This window comes from Primulina eburnea, chromosome 15, assembly GCF_022965805.1.
Source record: "Primulina eburnea isolate SZY01 chromosome 15, ASM2296580v1, whole genome shotgun sequence".
NCBI classification, from domain to species: Eukaryota; Viridiplantae; Streptophyta; class Magnoliopsida; order Lamiales; family Gesneriaceae; genus Primulina; species Primulina eburnea.
The window spans coordinates 6,597,983-6,612,389 of record NC_133115.1 but is presented as its reverse complement, the minus strand read 5'-3'; the positions used below and the strand labels follow the sequence as shown (position 1 = coordinate 6,612,389).

Below are 14,407 nucleotides of genomic sequence, written 5' to 3'. Positions count from 1 at the left end.
CAAGACCACATCCAAGTGGTTCCGATTCCCATTCCACCTTTCATGGGAACTTGAATATAGAATCGTGACCAGGTCTAGGATAAACATAAGAATTTGCCCATCCAAGGATACATGTTCCCCATATCTCATGTGCATTTGAATTCACTGAAATATACTTGATCAAATTTATTCCCTCGTATTTCCCCGAATTAACGTGTGCGCGAGTTACCAACCCAACCATGCAATTATAATTTTCAGTAGGAATTTTGAAGCTAAATCTCACGCATCATTCAGCCATACATAGTCATATCAGTTGCAAGTTCCACAAAATTCAGGCAATAGAGCAGGCAGGGGAAACCCGTCTTATTTGGTTGCTCAGGCTCTCTACTCAATCCATCAAGTTTCACTAAGTATATACAACGATATCGCTGTCGTTTTATAACCTACGGAGCACATCAAAGACAAGGAAGATGAAAAAAAGACGTTGAAACATGATACTCTTGCAGCACAGGTACAAAACAATCACAAATGACAAGGGTTATTAATCAGATATATATTATGTGACGGACTCGTGAGCATTTGAGAACTCTAGAAAAAATATTTGGTCAACGATGAGTAATGCTCTCCTTTCACGTTCGGAGACTAGAGTGCCCACATTCGATTTCCTGTCTTATCTCCTCTAGTCCCCACTGAATGCTACGTGCACTTCCAGTTCTTTTTTATCTGCTTCAGGTTCCTAAGGATAAAACAAGATTAATATATATGAAGGCGCTACGGGAAAAACAGATCATACGCAAGGCCAGAAGAGGTCGAACAGAATCAGATGTTTCCTTTGATTTCACTTGATTAAAGATGGAAAAAAAAGACATGGATTGATAGGTAGTCGTGTGCCAATCGACAAATGGCGACGTCTTTTTAACATGATTTGATTTTTTTCCCCTATCGACACAAAACTAAGAGCTTGGGAAATGCAGAAACCTGAAGGCTTATTCTTCCACATCCACTCCTGAGAAACCGGAATGTGCTGCAACGAGAACAATATCCATTCAACTAGAGAACTACGTAAGAGAATAGAAACACAGATGGATAGACATTTCATTACTCTAACCTGCTGATAGCGTGTTGGATCATTCCCTGGACCAATGCCTACAGGTGTTTGAGCATAACCTAGTTCCTGACATTCCAAGGAATCAATTATTATTTTGAAGAAAACGAAATAAAGCTCTCAAGTACTATCTGATGTCATTGATCTTAAAAATGAGAGACATCAACAATAATATTTTTTTTTGTTTTGAAAAATTCAAATGCCAACATATATAGAGATAAACGCATGATGCAAAAATTAACAATAATAATAACAATAATAATAAATAGTAAATAATAATGAAAAGGGACACAAATTTCACTCAGTATCTCCAACACTATAGCTAGCATGGTAAACAATAGATAAAAAAAACGTATTAGTAAGGCAAGCATATCGATGGTAAGGTAATATGATTTAGCCGCGAATGACATTATTTGCATTGTTGATCGATAGACATATGCAGCATTCAGGAGGTCTAAAACTGACAGCTAAATTACAAACAAAGGCCTGAACATAGATAAACTGATGGAGTAGAGTAAAATGAAACTCTTGAAACCACTCATGTAAATTAAGTTTCAGAAAAAACTCAGAATTATGATAATAGGTGAACCACAAAATTACCTTGGAACTTTGTTTGGCTGAAACTCCCTGACCCTGGTACTGCAATTTCAAAATATATATATAGGGTAAAATTGTATGCTAAACCTCCAAAATTGTAATGAAAAGTACAAAAAAAAAACTGACCGAAGATAATTGAGAAGAGTGCAGCAACGGTTGCATCTCGTTTTGTAGATGTGGTTGATGTTGACCTTGAAGTACTTGCTTCAGTGGAAATTGTTGCATGGATGGTCCTTGTGTCTGAGACTGCATTTGGGGATGTTGGCTAGATGACTTATTATGTTGCCGTGACTGCTCATCTCTCATTAACTCTTCAGGTTTTTCCCACTGCCACAGCCAAAAAAATAGTAAGGCATATCTCATGAAAGGCCATAGATGAACAGTGTCGCCCATACCTTGCTTTCACCAGTCGAGCTGTTGTAGTAATACTTGTATCCATCAGGGGAAGTATGCTCCGTCCAAATAGAATTAACAATACCCATAGCTGGATCCATAGCAGGTACAGAAAATGAAGCAGAAGTAGTAGGAGCTGCATCTCCTGCCTGCTGCACACTAGGGGTATTGGCAACAACCTGTGATGCCATTCCAGCCCAAGGAAACTGGATGAACAAAAGCATATTGCTATGATTATAGCTCAATTTATAAAAAAATGGCGCAGCAGTGAAATCAACAACAATTCCAGAATATACTCAAAAACGGATGCCACCAATTTTATTAGCAAAAACCTCATCTCACAACTCATACTAAGGCTAATGAAAAGGAATTTTAAATTATTTCATATTACTGCAACCAGAATTGAATTTGATTTGGATTGCTACCACTTTCAAAATTGAGTTGAGTGGGTCAATACATCACCAAAAGAACCGTCACTGGATTTTGTGGAGAAAACACCAGACCGACCAAGGATAGAAATGTATTTTCAAGTTTAAAATTATTGATACCTGCTGCTTAATAGCTTGTTGACCTTGATGGGCATTTAAATTCTGATTTGACGGCTGTAGCTGCTGCACTTGCTGTTGCAACTGGTTAAAGGCCTGTTGTGATGACTGAAAGGTAGCCTGTAGTGTTTGTTTCTGTTGTGATAGCATTTGAGCCAAATGTGATGATGGTGATTGACTGACAGATTGAAATTGCTGCACAAGAAGTTGTTGATTCGCCAAGCCAGGTGCATGTCCTGGAGTCAATGATGCGTGATGCTGACCTTGAGACTGAGGAATATGTGGCTGCCCATTAAATCCACGCAACTGTCGTGATGATGGCTCATGATTTCCAGAAGTTTCACCAGCAGGGTGAGGCATCCGCACTGAACCAAGTTGTATTTTTGATCCTGGCAAACTCTGGGTGTTGGCAGAAGCTATATTTGGAGGCATTGACTGCAAAGAAGATGTCAAATGCTGCGGTGACTTGAACAACTTCTGCACAGCCAGTGTAAAGTCAAATAAATGGAAATTGTGGCAAAGATTTGCTATAGGTTCTGAAATGAAACTCAAGCCCAAAGGAGATAAAATCATTTTTTAGGATATGATTGATATAAAACAAATACAAATAGTTGTCTCCACTAACTACCTGTGCAATAGAAGCAGATACTACGGGTCCAGAAAGTGAACCATTGGAATTTCCAGGAAGGCCTCCAATAGGACCCTAGGAGTTGCACCAAAATAGTAAACATACAAATAGAAACATCTTGGACAGAGGTGAGAAAATCATATAGATCCAATGTTTTTACACATTGGCAAACAAAAATTTACTAATACGAGACAACCAAAGGACACCTAGAGCAATATACCACCCACAAAAAAATATGCAGCCCTATATGAATCAGTGGTTATAAACTGTTAGGGTGAAAAGTTCTATCGGTATTACCTTTATAGTAATTGAGTACATATAACAGCAGAAATGTAAATAACTACATTAAAAAATAAAATGAAAGTAAGCAGTAAAAACATGCAAAAAGATTGCACAACGCACTGTAAAACGGAGAATAGTCTCAATGGAGATTAGTTAATGGTCTTACTGGAACGGAAGAGACTGTCACATCCCCAGATCTAGCAGGTAACTGTTTACCAAACCCATGCATGCCACGAGTAGAAGGTGGTCCTACGCTGCTTGCTGGAGGCCATGAATTAGGAGGAATATGGGCATGGAGAGACTCACTGAGGTCTGTTCCTGATCTGCCAAGGTGTATAAAAGTAAAAGGTGAGCTCAAGGAGAATGGAAAAGTTGGTAGATTGCAAGCATGTTGAAAAGAAAGCTACCTGATCCCTGGAGCATGAAAACGAGGCCCAAAACCCATACCGCCAAAACCAGGAGCACCTCTGGAAAGCATAAAATTGAATTTTATGATAATAAATATAAAACATAAGTAAGAGGGTGATTGGCAGATAAGCCTGAGATTTGTTTGGTAATTTTTTTGAAAAACAACATATAACTTGTCAAAATAACAAGTTTCACAGTTTATAATTTGTTTTAAAAAAGATGAATATACCCACCATTTTTTAAGATCGTATTTGAATGTGTTTTAAAACAAATTATCCTCGTATATTTTATAACATTTCAAGCATACCGTCGTCTACATAATATATAAATTAATTAATAGTCAATAATAATTATTAATATTATATTTATTATTATTTTTTATATGATATAATATAATTAATAAAATTATGATTACTATTAACAGTAATTATTAATTAATTAACATAATTATAAATTAATATTACTAATTATAATAACTATAATTTTATAAATAAAAACTATTATTATTATTCGTATATTAATATTATCGTTACTTTACTATTGTTATTATTAATAATTATGTTATAGTTGTATAAGTATTATTGTAATTAATAATAACTAATTAATTATCATTATCATTATAATATTATTATTAGTATTATAATAATAATAATTGATATCATTTAATATTAATAATAATTAATAATTTTATTATTTTATTATTACATGAATAATAATTTATATAATTATTGTTTCTAATAATATTATTACACGAATAATAATAACTATTATTAAATATTATTTAATTATAAAAATTATTATTATTGAACTATTATTGTAATCAACAACCACAATTATTATAATTACTAATTAACATAAAAATTATTATTATTATTATTATTATTATTAACAATTATTATATTATTCAAAATATAAATCGCATCAACAACTTTAAGCTTCATTAACAGCTTGTTTTTAAAATAAGATCACTCTTTATAAGCTCATAAAATAGCTTATAAGACATGAAAGTTTATAAGTAGTTTTAATGAGTTTAGTCAAATATTCTCTAAGAACAGGCAATAAGTTTTTATATGAACATCTAGAAACAACAAATTGAGATGACAACGCAATGTTGAGTAAACCATCAAACCTAAATTTGACATAAAAGTACTTTATAGCAGAAAGTTTCTTAAGCGTACATGACCCTAGAATAATAACGCTGCAAGACAATGGGGTAAAATAAAGCATAAGAACTAAAGTATTTATTATTTTAAAAGGCTACCTCGACTCCCCAGGTCTAGGTCTTTTAGGGTCAGCAAACCTTACATTTAATGGTTGATCGCATCCCTGTAATATGAAACCAAATGTCACTTGAATGCACAGTACAGGCAGTAATTGAATGCAAAGCAAGATCGTGAACATGTACAGAGCTTACTCTCATAGTGTATATTCCATTAAGAGCATTGATGGCTGCCTGTGCCATCTCTCTTTGAGAGTATTTGACAAATCCACATCCTTCAAACAGTATAATGAATTATAAAAAACACAAGACGAAAACAAAAAATTTCAACTCTGAAATGACGCTGCCAGCAATTATTATAGGTCATGCATTTAACCCAGCACCACATAACGATATAAACAGAACAAGTGTCGCACCAATGGAAAAACAACAAGAAAAATCTACAAAATAGGTTTACTTTTGCCACGAAACTCCAATTCAGAGTTCATATTCCAGATTGCATGAGAAATTTAATGATATCAAAAGGTGGCTAACTTTCAAATATTTAGTGTGAGACTCCAGACAAACAAGAGGGGTAACATACCACGGCTCTGCTTCGTCTCATCACGCATAAGATAGACATCTTCAACTCTACCATAAGGGAGAAAAATCTGAAATGAAAAATCAGTGACAATTCATTTGGATTTTCCTTTGTTAATGTGAAGATGAACCAAAATGACATTCAAAATGACAAGTAATATCATCAGAAACTCAATCAAGCAGTAAGCCACTGACAAACTCCTCGTGAAATGCAATATTTACAGACTTGAAACTGTGGATCGCACAGATACTCATTATCTGAACCATATACCAGCCTACGTCCAGAATAAAGTTGAGGTGTGAAAGGTTTAATGATCGGAGACTGGGACTTCCATCCAAAAGTCATTAGAACATCAAGCATTCTAATTATTAGTGAAGGAAGAAAAATACAAGGTTATCTTTCAAAATATAGAAGATAAACCAAGCTCTGAGCGACAAAACATACTTCTTCGACTTCCTTTTCGGTAGCATTTTTGTTCAATGACCCAACAAATAACTTGAACTCAGTTGCACCTGCAATAATACCGAAAGGGCCACAAGATGATAACAATCAAATTCACCAGATTTAAAAAACCATAAATAAAAGAGATTATGCAACTATTGGCAGCCAGTGTCAAGGACAACAAAAATTCGAAACAAAATTATCTAAGCATTATTAACAAGTTAAAATATAAAGAACCATCAGTTAAGTACCAAGACGCTCTCGCTCTCCATCTGCATATCTGACTTGTATTGGACCCAATCCCTGTATAACCCGTGAATAAAATAAACGAGAGTGGGTCCAAAATGTCAGGATAAAGAACTGAGACCGAGAACATACCCCTGGCAAAATATACTGATTATGCAGAGCTTTGATGGCTCTATCAGCCTCTTCAGAAGAAGCATATTTGATGAAACAGCATCCTGCATTAATCAAAAGTCAGCATCCAGATTTTATCAAGATATGTAGCTTCATCCCGGTTCAAGACACGGCCCAAGAAAATCATGGAAACAAAAGCAAAAGAAATTCACTAAGCAGTAAAATTAATCCTTCTACCATCAAAGGCTCTCTAGTGTCCAAAAACAAGAAATTATCGTGTTGCGATGAATTAAAACATCATCAGTCAAAAAATCATTTGGTGATTAGTGACCAAACGAGAAGACACAAATAACAGATATTCCAACATAATGTCAACAAGAAGTAAATCTGTGCACATCACTACCAGCCATCACTTTCATTAATATAAACTGCTTATGGTACATCTGCAAATTGTAGAATGGCCACCAACAATCTGTACCTTTTACAAGACTAACAAAATAAAGTACAATAAGTAAAATAATATCACAATATGTTGGGCAGTTTTTTCAATACGACCATTACCAACAAACATTGAAATGAATCACGGTTAAAATACTAGAGATGTAGTTGATTTAAATATCATTTGAACGTCAAAAGACCCTAACACCTACCTTGTGCCCCAGGCATCAGAAACCAAACATTCCATATTACATCAAACCGCAGTAGATCCAAGGAATGAGATATGGAACCAAAAAAGACAAATAATAACCTACTAGAATAATTAACAAGAAAATTCTTGAACTCGGTCATTCATTAATTAGCTCCATTCAATCTCATCAAACAAAATAAAGTAATAGAGTAAAAGAAAAGGCAAACAAAAACAAAAGACACCAGATGCACATTCAGCCTACTGGATCAAAACTAAATCTAATTAACAGAAATTAAAATCACCTGTGCATCTCATAATCATAAACATAGAAAATCCATTCACCATCAGAGTAAACTGAATTTAAAAGGAATACATGGTCAATTCAGTATGCTTTACAATGCACCAATACCACAATCACATAGTCCGCAATGAAAAGAAGAACAATATGACCTTATGGCTACTAGGCAACCCATAAAAAGAAAATCAAGTCCAATAACAAGCTCACAGAAGAATGTTTCACAACATAAATAACTTAATGAATAAACAATAAACACAAAAAAAAAACAGCTGAGGACAAGTTGAAAATAGACCCTACTGTAATTTATGTACCAAAAATAAACATCAAAAAAATAAAAACCGGTGATAAGTTGAACATAGACCAATCTAGCAGAAGAATCAAAGTATTAAAGTCTAACAAGAATCACAGAAGAGAATCCCTTTGTTTGATGAATTGTAGACAAGGTATCCAGTCACTTTTAGACCAGTACATAAATAGCATGTCTCTGCATTCCAAAAGTTACACAAAACCAAGTATTTTTTCATGATCATCGAATGTGCACTGTACCAAAAAATGGAATTGAAGAACCTAAAAGTCTCTTGAACAATGTAAGTTCTCTCTATTCTTAAATAACTCGGAAAGATAAAAAGAGTAAGTTGGAAGGAAAGACCAAAAGGAAATAGAAGAGTAAATGAGGCTAAAAAGATTAAATGGAAGTAACACAGCAAGATCCAGCATCATCATGCCGCTAAATTCATTCTACTGCAAAATGAAATGCAGAATGCATATCCGACTATATTTACACATTCACAATAAGTTGTTGAGGCATTAGAAGAAACTAAAATATTATATCATTTCATCTTACAAATAAATCAAGAACTGATTTGTAGTTAATCTGGCATTGCTGAATACTGTAAGAAGTTTCTAGATTTAGCTAAACATTCATGATGGTTCCAACAAGTAAATGGATCTTTGCCCAGAATTAAGGAATAAACGAAAGCTCGCAGCCACATGATTATGCATCCAGCTTTCGCAGTATCATGAGAATAAAATGGTATAAAATGCATCAAGTGGCATGCAGAAGTGGTCAATTCAAAGTACTGCATCCATACATCAATATAATTCCATCATCACTAAACCACAGCTCAGATTGCGTCAAATTAACAAATACGTAAATTGAAGGGCCAACAGATTCACTCGAGATAAGTATTTAGGACATAAAAATGCATAAACAGAACAGATTAAGCAGTGAATCCAAATCTGGAATTAGCAGCTAGAGCTAAAACCCGGCAGAATCCTGTTATCAAATAAAGCCATCACAACCAACAGAACTTTCACAAAATACATCCACCATTTGATGTTAAAGCATGAAGCAAAATCCCAAAAACATGTTCCACTTGAATATCAATAATGCAGACATCATAAAAAAGAATGCAAAAGGAAAAACTTGCTCTAACACAAAAAAGTGGACTTGGTTATCAAGTACATATACTTCATCCGTGCTCTTCCGACACAGAATCAGAACTCTGCCGCAGATATTCTGATAAGCATTACCTTACTCGTGAGGCCAAAACCATATGTAAACGAAATTTCGGATACACTAAGCATGCACCATCCACAAAAACTAAAAAAAAGTGTTTGGCATAGACATACACCACCATAGTATCTTCTACTTAAGAACTGTATCATTTTCTAGAAACAATAAAAATTGTGCATAAACCACAATAATAGGACGCGGATTTGGTCACAACCATAGAACAGTTCGAAGTAAGTGTTACATTACTCAGACATCTAAAAAATGGCGATACGTCAAAGAAAATGTAAAGAGGACCCAACCTAGCAGCATCACTATGGGTACCAACTACTTCTTTCATTCTCAAATCAAACCACATCTCATCTATCAGTCGCATTCATGAAAATACAACCAACCAAAATAGGCTATTAAATGCCGACAGGTGCAAAGGTAGCAACAATAATAAAACAACTAATTGCAACCTCAAACTTCAGATCGTGAAATCAGGACAGAACCATAAAATCAACCGACTTTCCTAAGCATCTTCCAAAATCTAAACCCTCTTTATAAATGATCACGCCATTTACATGCATCCAAGTGGGAGACTTAAATTTCAAAAAAAGGAATGCTAATACTGTTTGGTGATGAATTAGCATCAGATTGTTATATCTATTAACATGAAACAATCCACAAATTATGAAAAACCAAAATGAATACTTCCTAGACTATGCCACAAATCGAGAGTGGCAATAAAAGAAAAACTAATCCCTCTTCTCAGTCAATATACATGGTTTGATTCACAGTATTTCTTTAATTGTGCCTTCTCCTCGGATGACGGAGTTTGAGCAGGAAAGATAGGAAGAGTAAACAATTGTTGAGAAACATAAGGTTATGGTGGCTTCCTTCAGCCTCTCAACAAACCTGAAAAGACATATTCACACAAATATTATAAACGATTAAAATTGAATAAATGCACATACCTTGTTGTTGACCAGTCCTCTTATCCTTGATTAAGGCGACCTCCAGAACACGTCCATGTTTGTCAAACAAAGGTCGTATCTAACATGATCCGATGAAAGGAACAATAAATAATAAAAACACAAAAAAGGCTAACGATTGAACAGATTAATCAAAGCTGAAACTAAATGCATCGCATTAAAAAGTAAAATTCATATATTTCTTCATTTTGTCAGTTTAAACAACCTGAGACTGCAGACTGATATAATATATGAGACGTTTCATGATCAAAACAAATGACAATGGCATTAATAATAAGTATTTTCTCCTTGTACATCAAGCAACGCAAATACTATAAAGAATTAGTAATAAATCACACTACTTTTCTGCATCTACGGTGTACTATTAGTATATACTCGTACAAGAAACTAATCAGAAGATAAACGACAAAGATAGAAAGGACAAATCACAGAGCCAACAAACCTCTTTAAAATCAAAGCCAAGTTTAAAGTTGTGAATTTGAAATAAATTATAATTCGTCAATACAACAAACTTACATCTACTTCAGTGGCAGTCCTTGGAACAGATCCAACGAAAAGCTTGACAAAACTACCTCCATCAAATTGGTCTGATAATAAAATACAGACAAAAGCATCTTATACTATTTAGTGATCAGTTGTATCCAAATGTGGACAAAGAAAAATAATTAGTAAAGAGAATAAAACTATAAAACAAAACGAATAGATTATAAACCATATTCAAGTATGTAAACATCACTTCATTAATACATTCTCAAAATTCAAAGCCTACTAACAATGCAGCCACGGCATATGAACATAAATCCCTAAGCCCTATACTTAATATAAACAACTCATTGCAAGCTCAACAGTCAACACCTAATGGGAGAGGATGGAAACAGCAAAACTCCAATTTTGATCTGTATTAAGCTAATCATTTGATCGTCATTCTGTGCATATGACATGCTAGCAACCAAATTCTGTCCTAAAGAAAATATTTTGCTGCAGATCAGTAAATGCGTGCAGCCAACCGAATCTCTAAATTTAACCTAGAAAATATAATTCACTTTAAAATCTGAATTGTAAGTACCTGGGGACCTTTCTCTAGCATAAAAAGAATATCCTCGCTTCTGCCCAGAAAGAAAGGGTGGCGTTCCGCGGTTATAGTCCAAACCAAATCCTCCATCATCTCTATCCACTGATCGGAACATTTCATCACCACCGCCCTTGACACCACCACCAATTGGTCTTAAACTGCTAGCATCACTGCCCCTTGGCCAAAACTTTCCGACATCATCTCTACCACCACCACCCATCTGTTGAAGTCTTTCACCATCAAACCCACCACTGACCATTGCTCCAAACATGTCATCGTCGCGCCCACCACCACCCATTGCTCCAAACCTTTCACCGTCACCACCTCCACTCGTTGGGTGAAACCTTTCACCATTACCCCCACCCATTGATTGAAACCTCTCGCCATCAGCCGCACCCACTGGTCTAAATCTGTCACCCCCGCCACCACCCACTGGTCCAAACCTTGCACCATCAGCACCACCCCCAATTGCTCGGAATTCTCCTCCAACAGCACCTCCAATTGGTCGAAATCCTCTACCGCTCCCCCCCATAGGTCGAAATCCTCCACCAATTTTCTCACCACCAACCATCGGTGGGAAATCTCCAACATTATCACCAATTGGTCTCAATCCTCCACCAAGGCCGCCATCACCACCACCATGCGGCAAAGGGTGGCGTGGTGAACTCTCAAATGGCCTGAGATCTTCCCACGCATCACCACCACTGATAAATCCGCCTCGCTGAGCAGAACCACCATGTCCTCCGCCGCTTCCTCTAAAATTTTCCTGACGATAGGCGTAGCCCGGAGGGTCGCCTCCGCCCCGTCTGATGCTATCGTTGTAGTTACGGGGATCATCAGAGTTAGTGATGTACCTATCCCCAGCTCTATGCTTGTCAAACTTATCCATGGATTCACAGAAACCTAATTGATCTCAGAAAGTAGACAAGATTGAAGAGAAACCCCAATTCGATGCCCTAAGACTGAACACTTTGAGTTGACCCGTATAAGTGGGCTTCCAACGGGTCAAACTTGTCAATTTGTCGGTAAAAACCAATAATGAAAATGGGCCTTGGTTACTTTTAAAATTTATTTACTATTTATACTCTTGTCCGATAATTTTTTTACTTTAATTAAAAAATTAATATATATATATATATATATATATATATATATATAGTTTTGATATGCTGCACATCTATATGAGCACCGATGATGTGTCACTCACCCATTGGATGTGTAATTTTTCTATATTTCATCACATCAAATGAGTGAGTGACACCTCATCGGTGCTCACATAAGTGTGCATAGTATGTGTGCAGCATATCAAAACTGTGTATATATATATATATAGACACACACGCGCATAATGCTCTCCAATTAGTCCTTAAACTTTTAAACATTTGCTCAATTTAGTCCTTCGAGGTGAAATATTTTCAAAATACCCAACATAACCATGTTTCACAAAATTGCATATATGACATAGAAAATGATATCAGAGTGTAGGTTGAATATTTCAGACATATTATATTATTATTGTGTAACTTACATGTCTAAATATGATATATTTTTAAATTATGGATCTGAAAATACATTTGAGATTTATTATTTTCATATTTTATTCTAATATTTCGGAGTATTTAACATGAGAAGATCTAACTGAGGTTAGATATGAGGAGCAATAAGGAACATACCTGATTAGTGAGGTAAATATGATTCAAAATAATTGATCCCTATAAATAATATTGTATTCCTCTAAACCTCGGAAAATCTTAGAGAAATCCCAGATACGGTACAAAATTATGGCACTCAGTTATATTTTGTGCCACAAAAAAAGCGAGAAGAAATTCTTGAAATATTGAAGTATATTCAAACAAGAATCCAAAACCTTGAAAAATGAATCAGTTCTAGTAAAAAAAAGGAAAAAAGAGAGAGAATGAAGATTACCGCAATCTTTTGGTTCAGAATTCTCATTAGATCAAAAGGAGAAAGTCAAAGTGGTCCAAAAACATCTAACTGATGAAGAAAAATTATCGATCTTATCACAAATGTTTCGAGAAATAAATAACCTAATGACAACTCTAGAAGGATTGGTTTCAATGATCTTCAAGCCTTGCAGAATCTTTTGAAAAATCTTAAAATCGTAGATCTGAAAATAAACACAACTAAGGGCGATCAATTCCTAGTTATCCTTAGTAACATTTGTAGTGACCCGTTCCAGAATCACCTACTAATCAGAACTTAAGCATGCAATTAACTTAATAAAACTGAATCAGATAAACAGCGGAAAAACAACATATACAGCCCGATCGAATCAGTAAGTACGAATACTAAAACAACCAAATCAAACTAAATCCCAAGAATAAAATACCAGCAACTACAGGTCAACCCCTGCTAGCTCCCTGTCCTCTCCCTCCTGGACCGTCCAACCTGAGACCTGCCCCATCGAATAGGGTGTCCAAAACAGAGATAAACCGAGGACGTGAGCATAAAACGCTCAGTACCGAAAGAATGAGTATACAAGACTATGACATGCATGTATGCAAAATGTACTGGATACCAGGGTCTGGGTATAACGAAAAACTGCTCAGGCAAATGACGTCAAGGTATGTAGCACTCTGCGCCGTCGCACCAGGAGGTGGCTCCCATACCATAAACCTGTGGATATACCGGTATCCTGACCACCGTCGGCCAACGGGGTCCAACCATCCACAACAACCGAGGGCTGAGCACCCTCTGAACAGGCTATCTCAAAAGATAAACAGGCCCAACATGATTATGCAAATGCCGCATAATAAACCATGCATCATATGTCAGATAATAATGCAACACATAAACATGCAACACATAGTAAAGCATACTCAACCAGGATATCTCGGATAGTACTTCCGTACCTCAAACCAGTAGATCCTAGTAATCAGCCCTAGAATCAAGCCTACAATCCAAGTGATACCATATCACTAAACCACATCTAAAAGCCTTAACTAGACTAATAGATACTTCCAAATCTCAAGGGAACCTAGAACCATACCTGCGTCCGTAGTCAGCCCACTGATGCCGCTAGCTCCCAACTAGAGCACAGCTCCGCTACAAAGCCAGTAGCTCCCTGCTAGTGCCCGAACCTCGGGAAAAGCTAGAAACCCATCAGAAACGACTAAAACGCTCTGGAACTCTCGGAATTGGTAATTGAAAAGTGAAGCCTCGCGCCTCTATTTATAGACGACGATCGGACGATCCGATCCACTTCGGAAGATCCGATCCTGTGCACTTCGGACGATCCGATCCACTTCGGACGTTCCGAACTCTGCATGTCTTCCACGTGTCCAGCCACCTGTCTTCGGACGATCCGAACCTCTTCGGACGATCCGAACCCTGACACGGTCTACTGTTGACAAGACTCGGTCTG

At 36.1% G+C, this 14,407-nt stretch overlaps 1 protein-coding gene across 3 annotated transcripts; it reads right to left on the bottom strand.

Moving 5' to 3' along the window:
- Positions 1-364: 364 nt before the first annotated feature.
- On the bottom strand, positions 365-12,040 carry LOC140814747 (flowering time control protein FCA). 3 transcript variants are annotated; one of them, XM_073173832.1, is made up of 19 exons: positions 11,017-12,040; positions 10,467-10,537; positions 9,933-10,011; positions 6,556-6,638; positions 6,429-6,480; positions 6,181-6,248; positions 5,740-5,806; positions 5,352-5,431; positions 5,199-5,263; positions 3,937-3,996; positions 3,696-3,852; positions 3,248-3,322; positions 2,623-3,096; positions 2,077-2,280; positions 1,808-2,008; positions 1,685-1,717; positions 1,088-1,153; positions 958-1,003; positions 365-715 (listed from the first exon to the last, which is right to left on the bottom strand). In XM_073173832.1, exons 1-19 carry the CDS (start codon positions 11,909-11,911, stop codon positions 708-710), a joined length of 2,784 nt encoding a protein of 927 aa, XP_073029933.1. In that variant the 5' UTR covers positions 11,912-12,040; the 3' UTR covers positions 365-707. The 3 variants fall into 3 exon arrangements, with proteins under 3 accessions (XP_073029933.1, XP_073029934.1, XP_073029932.1); XM_073173833.1 differs by having other exon boundaries at positions 1,685-1,723; positions 2,623-3,054; XM_073173831.1 differs by having other exon boundaries at positions 1,685-1,723; positions 11,017-12,039.
- Between the last annotated feature and the right edge of the window lie 2,367 nt (positions 12,041-14,407).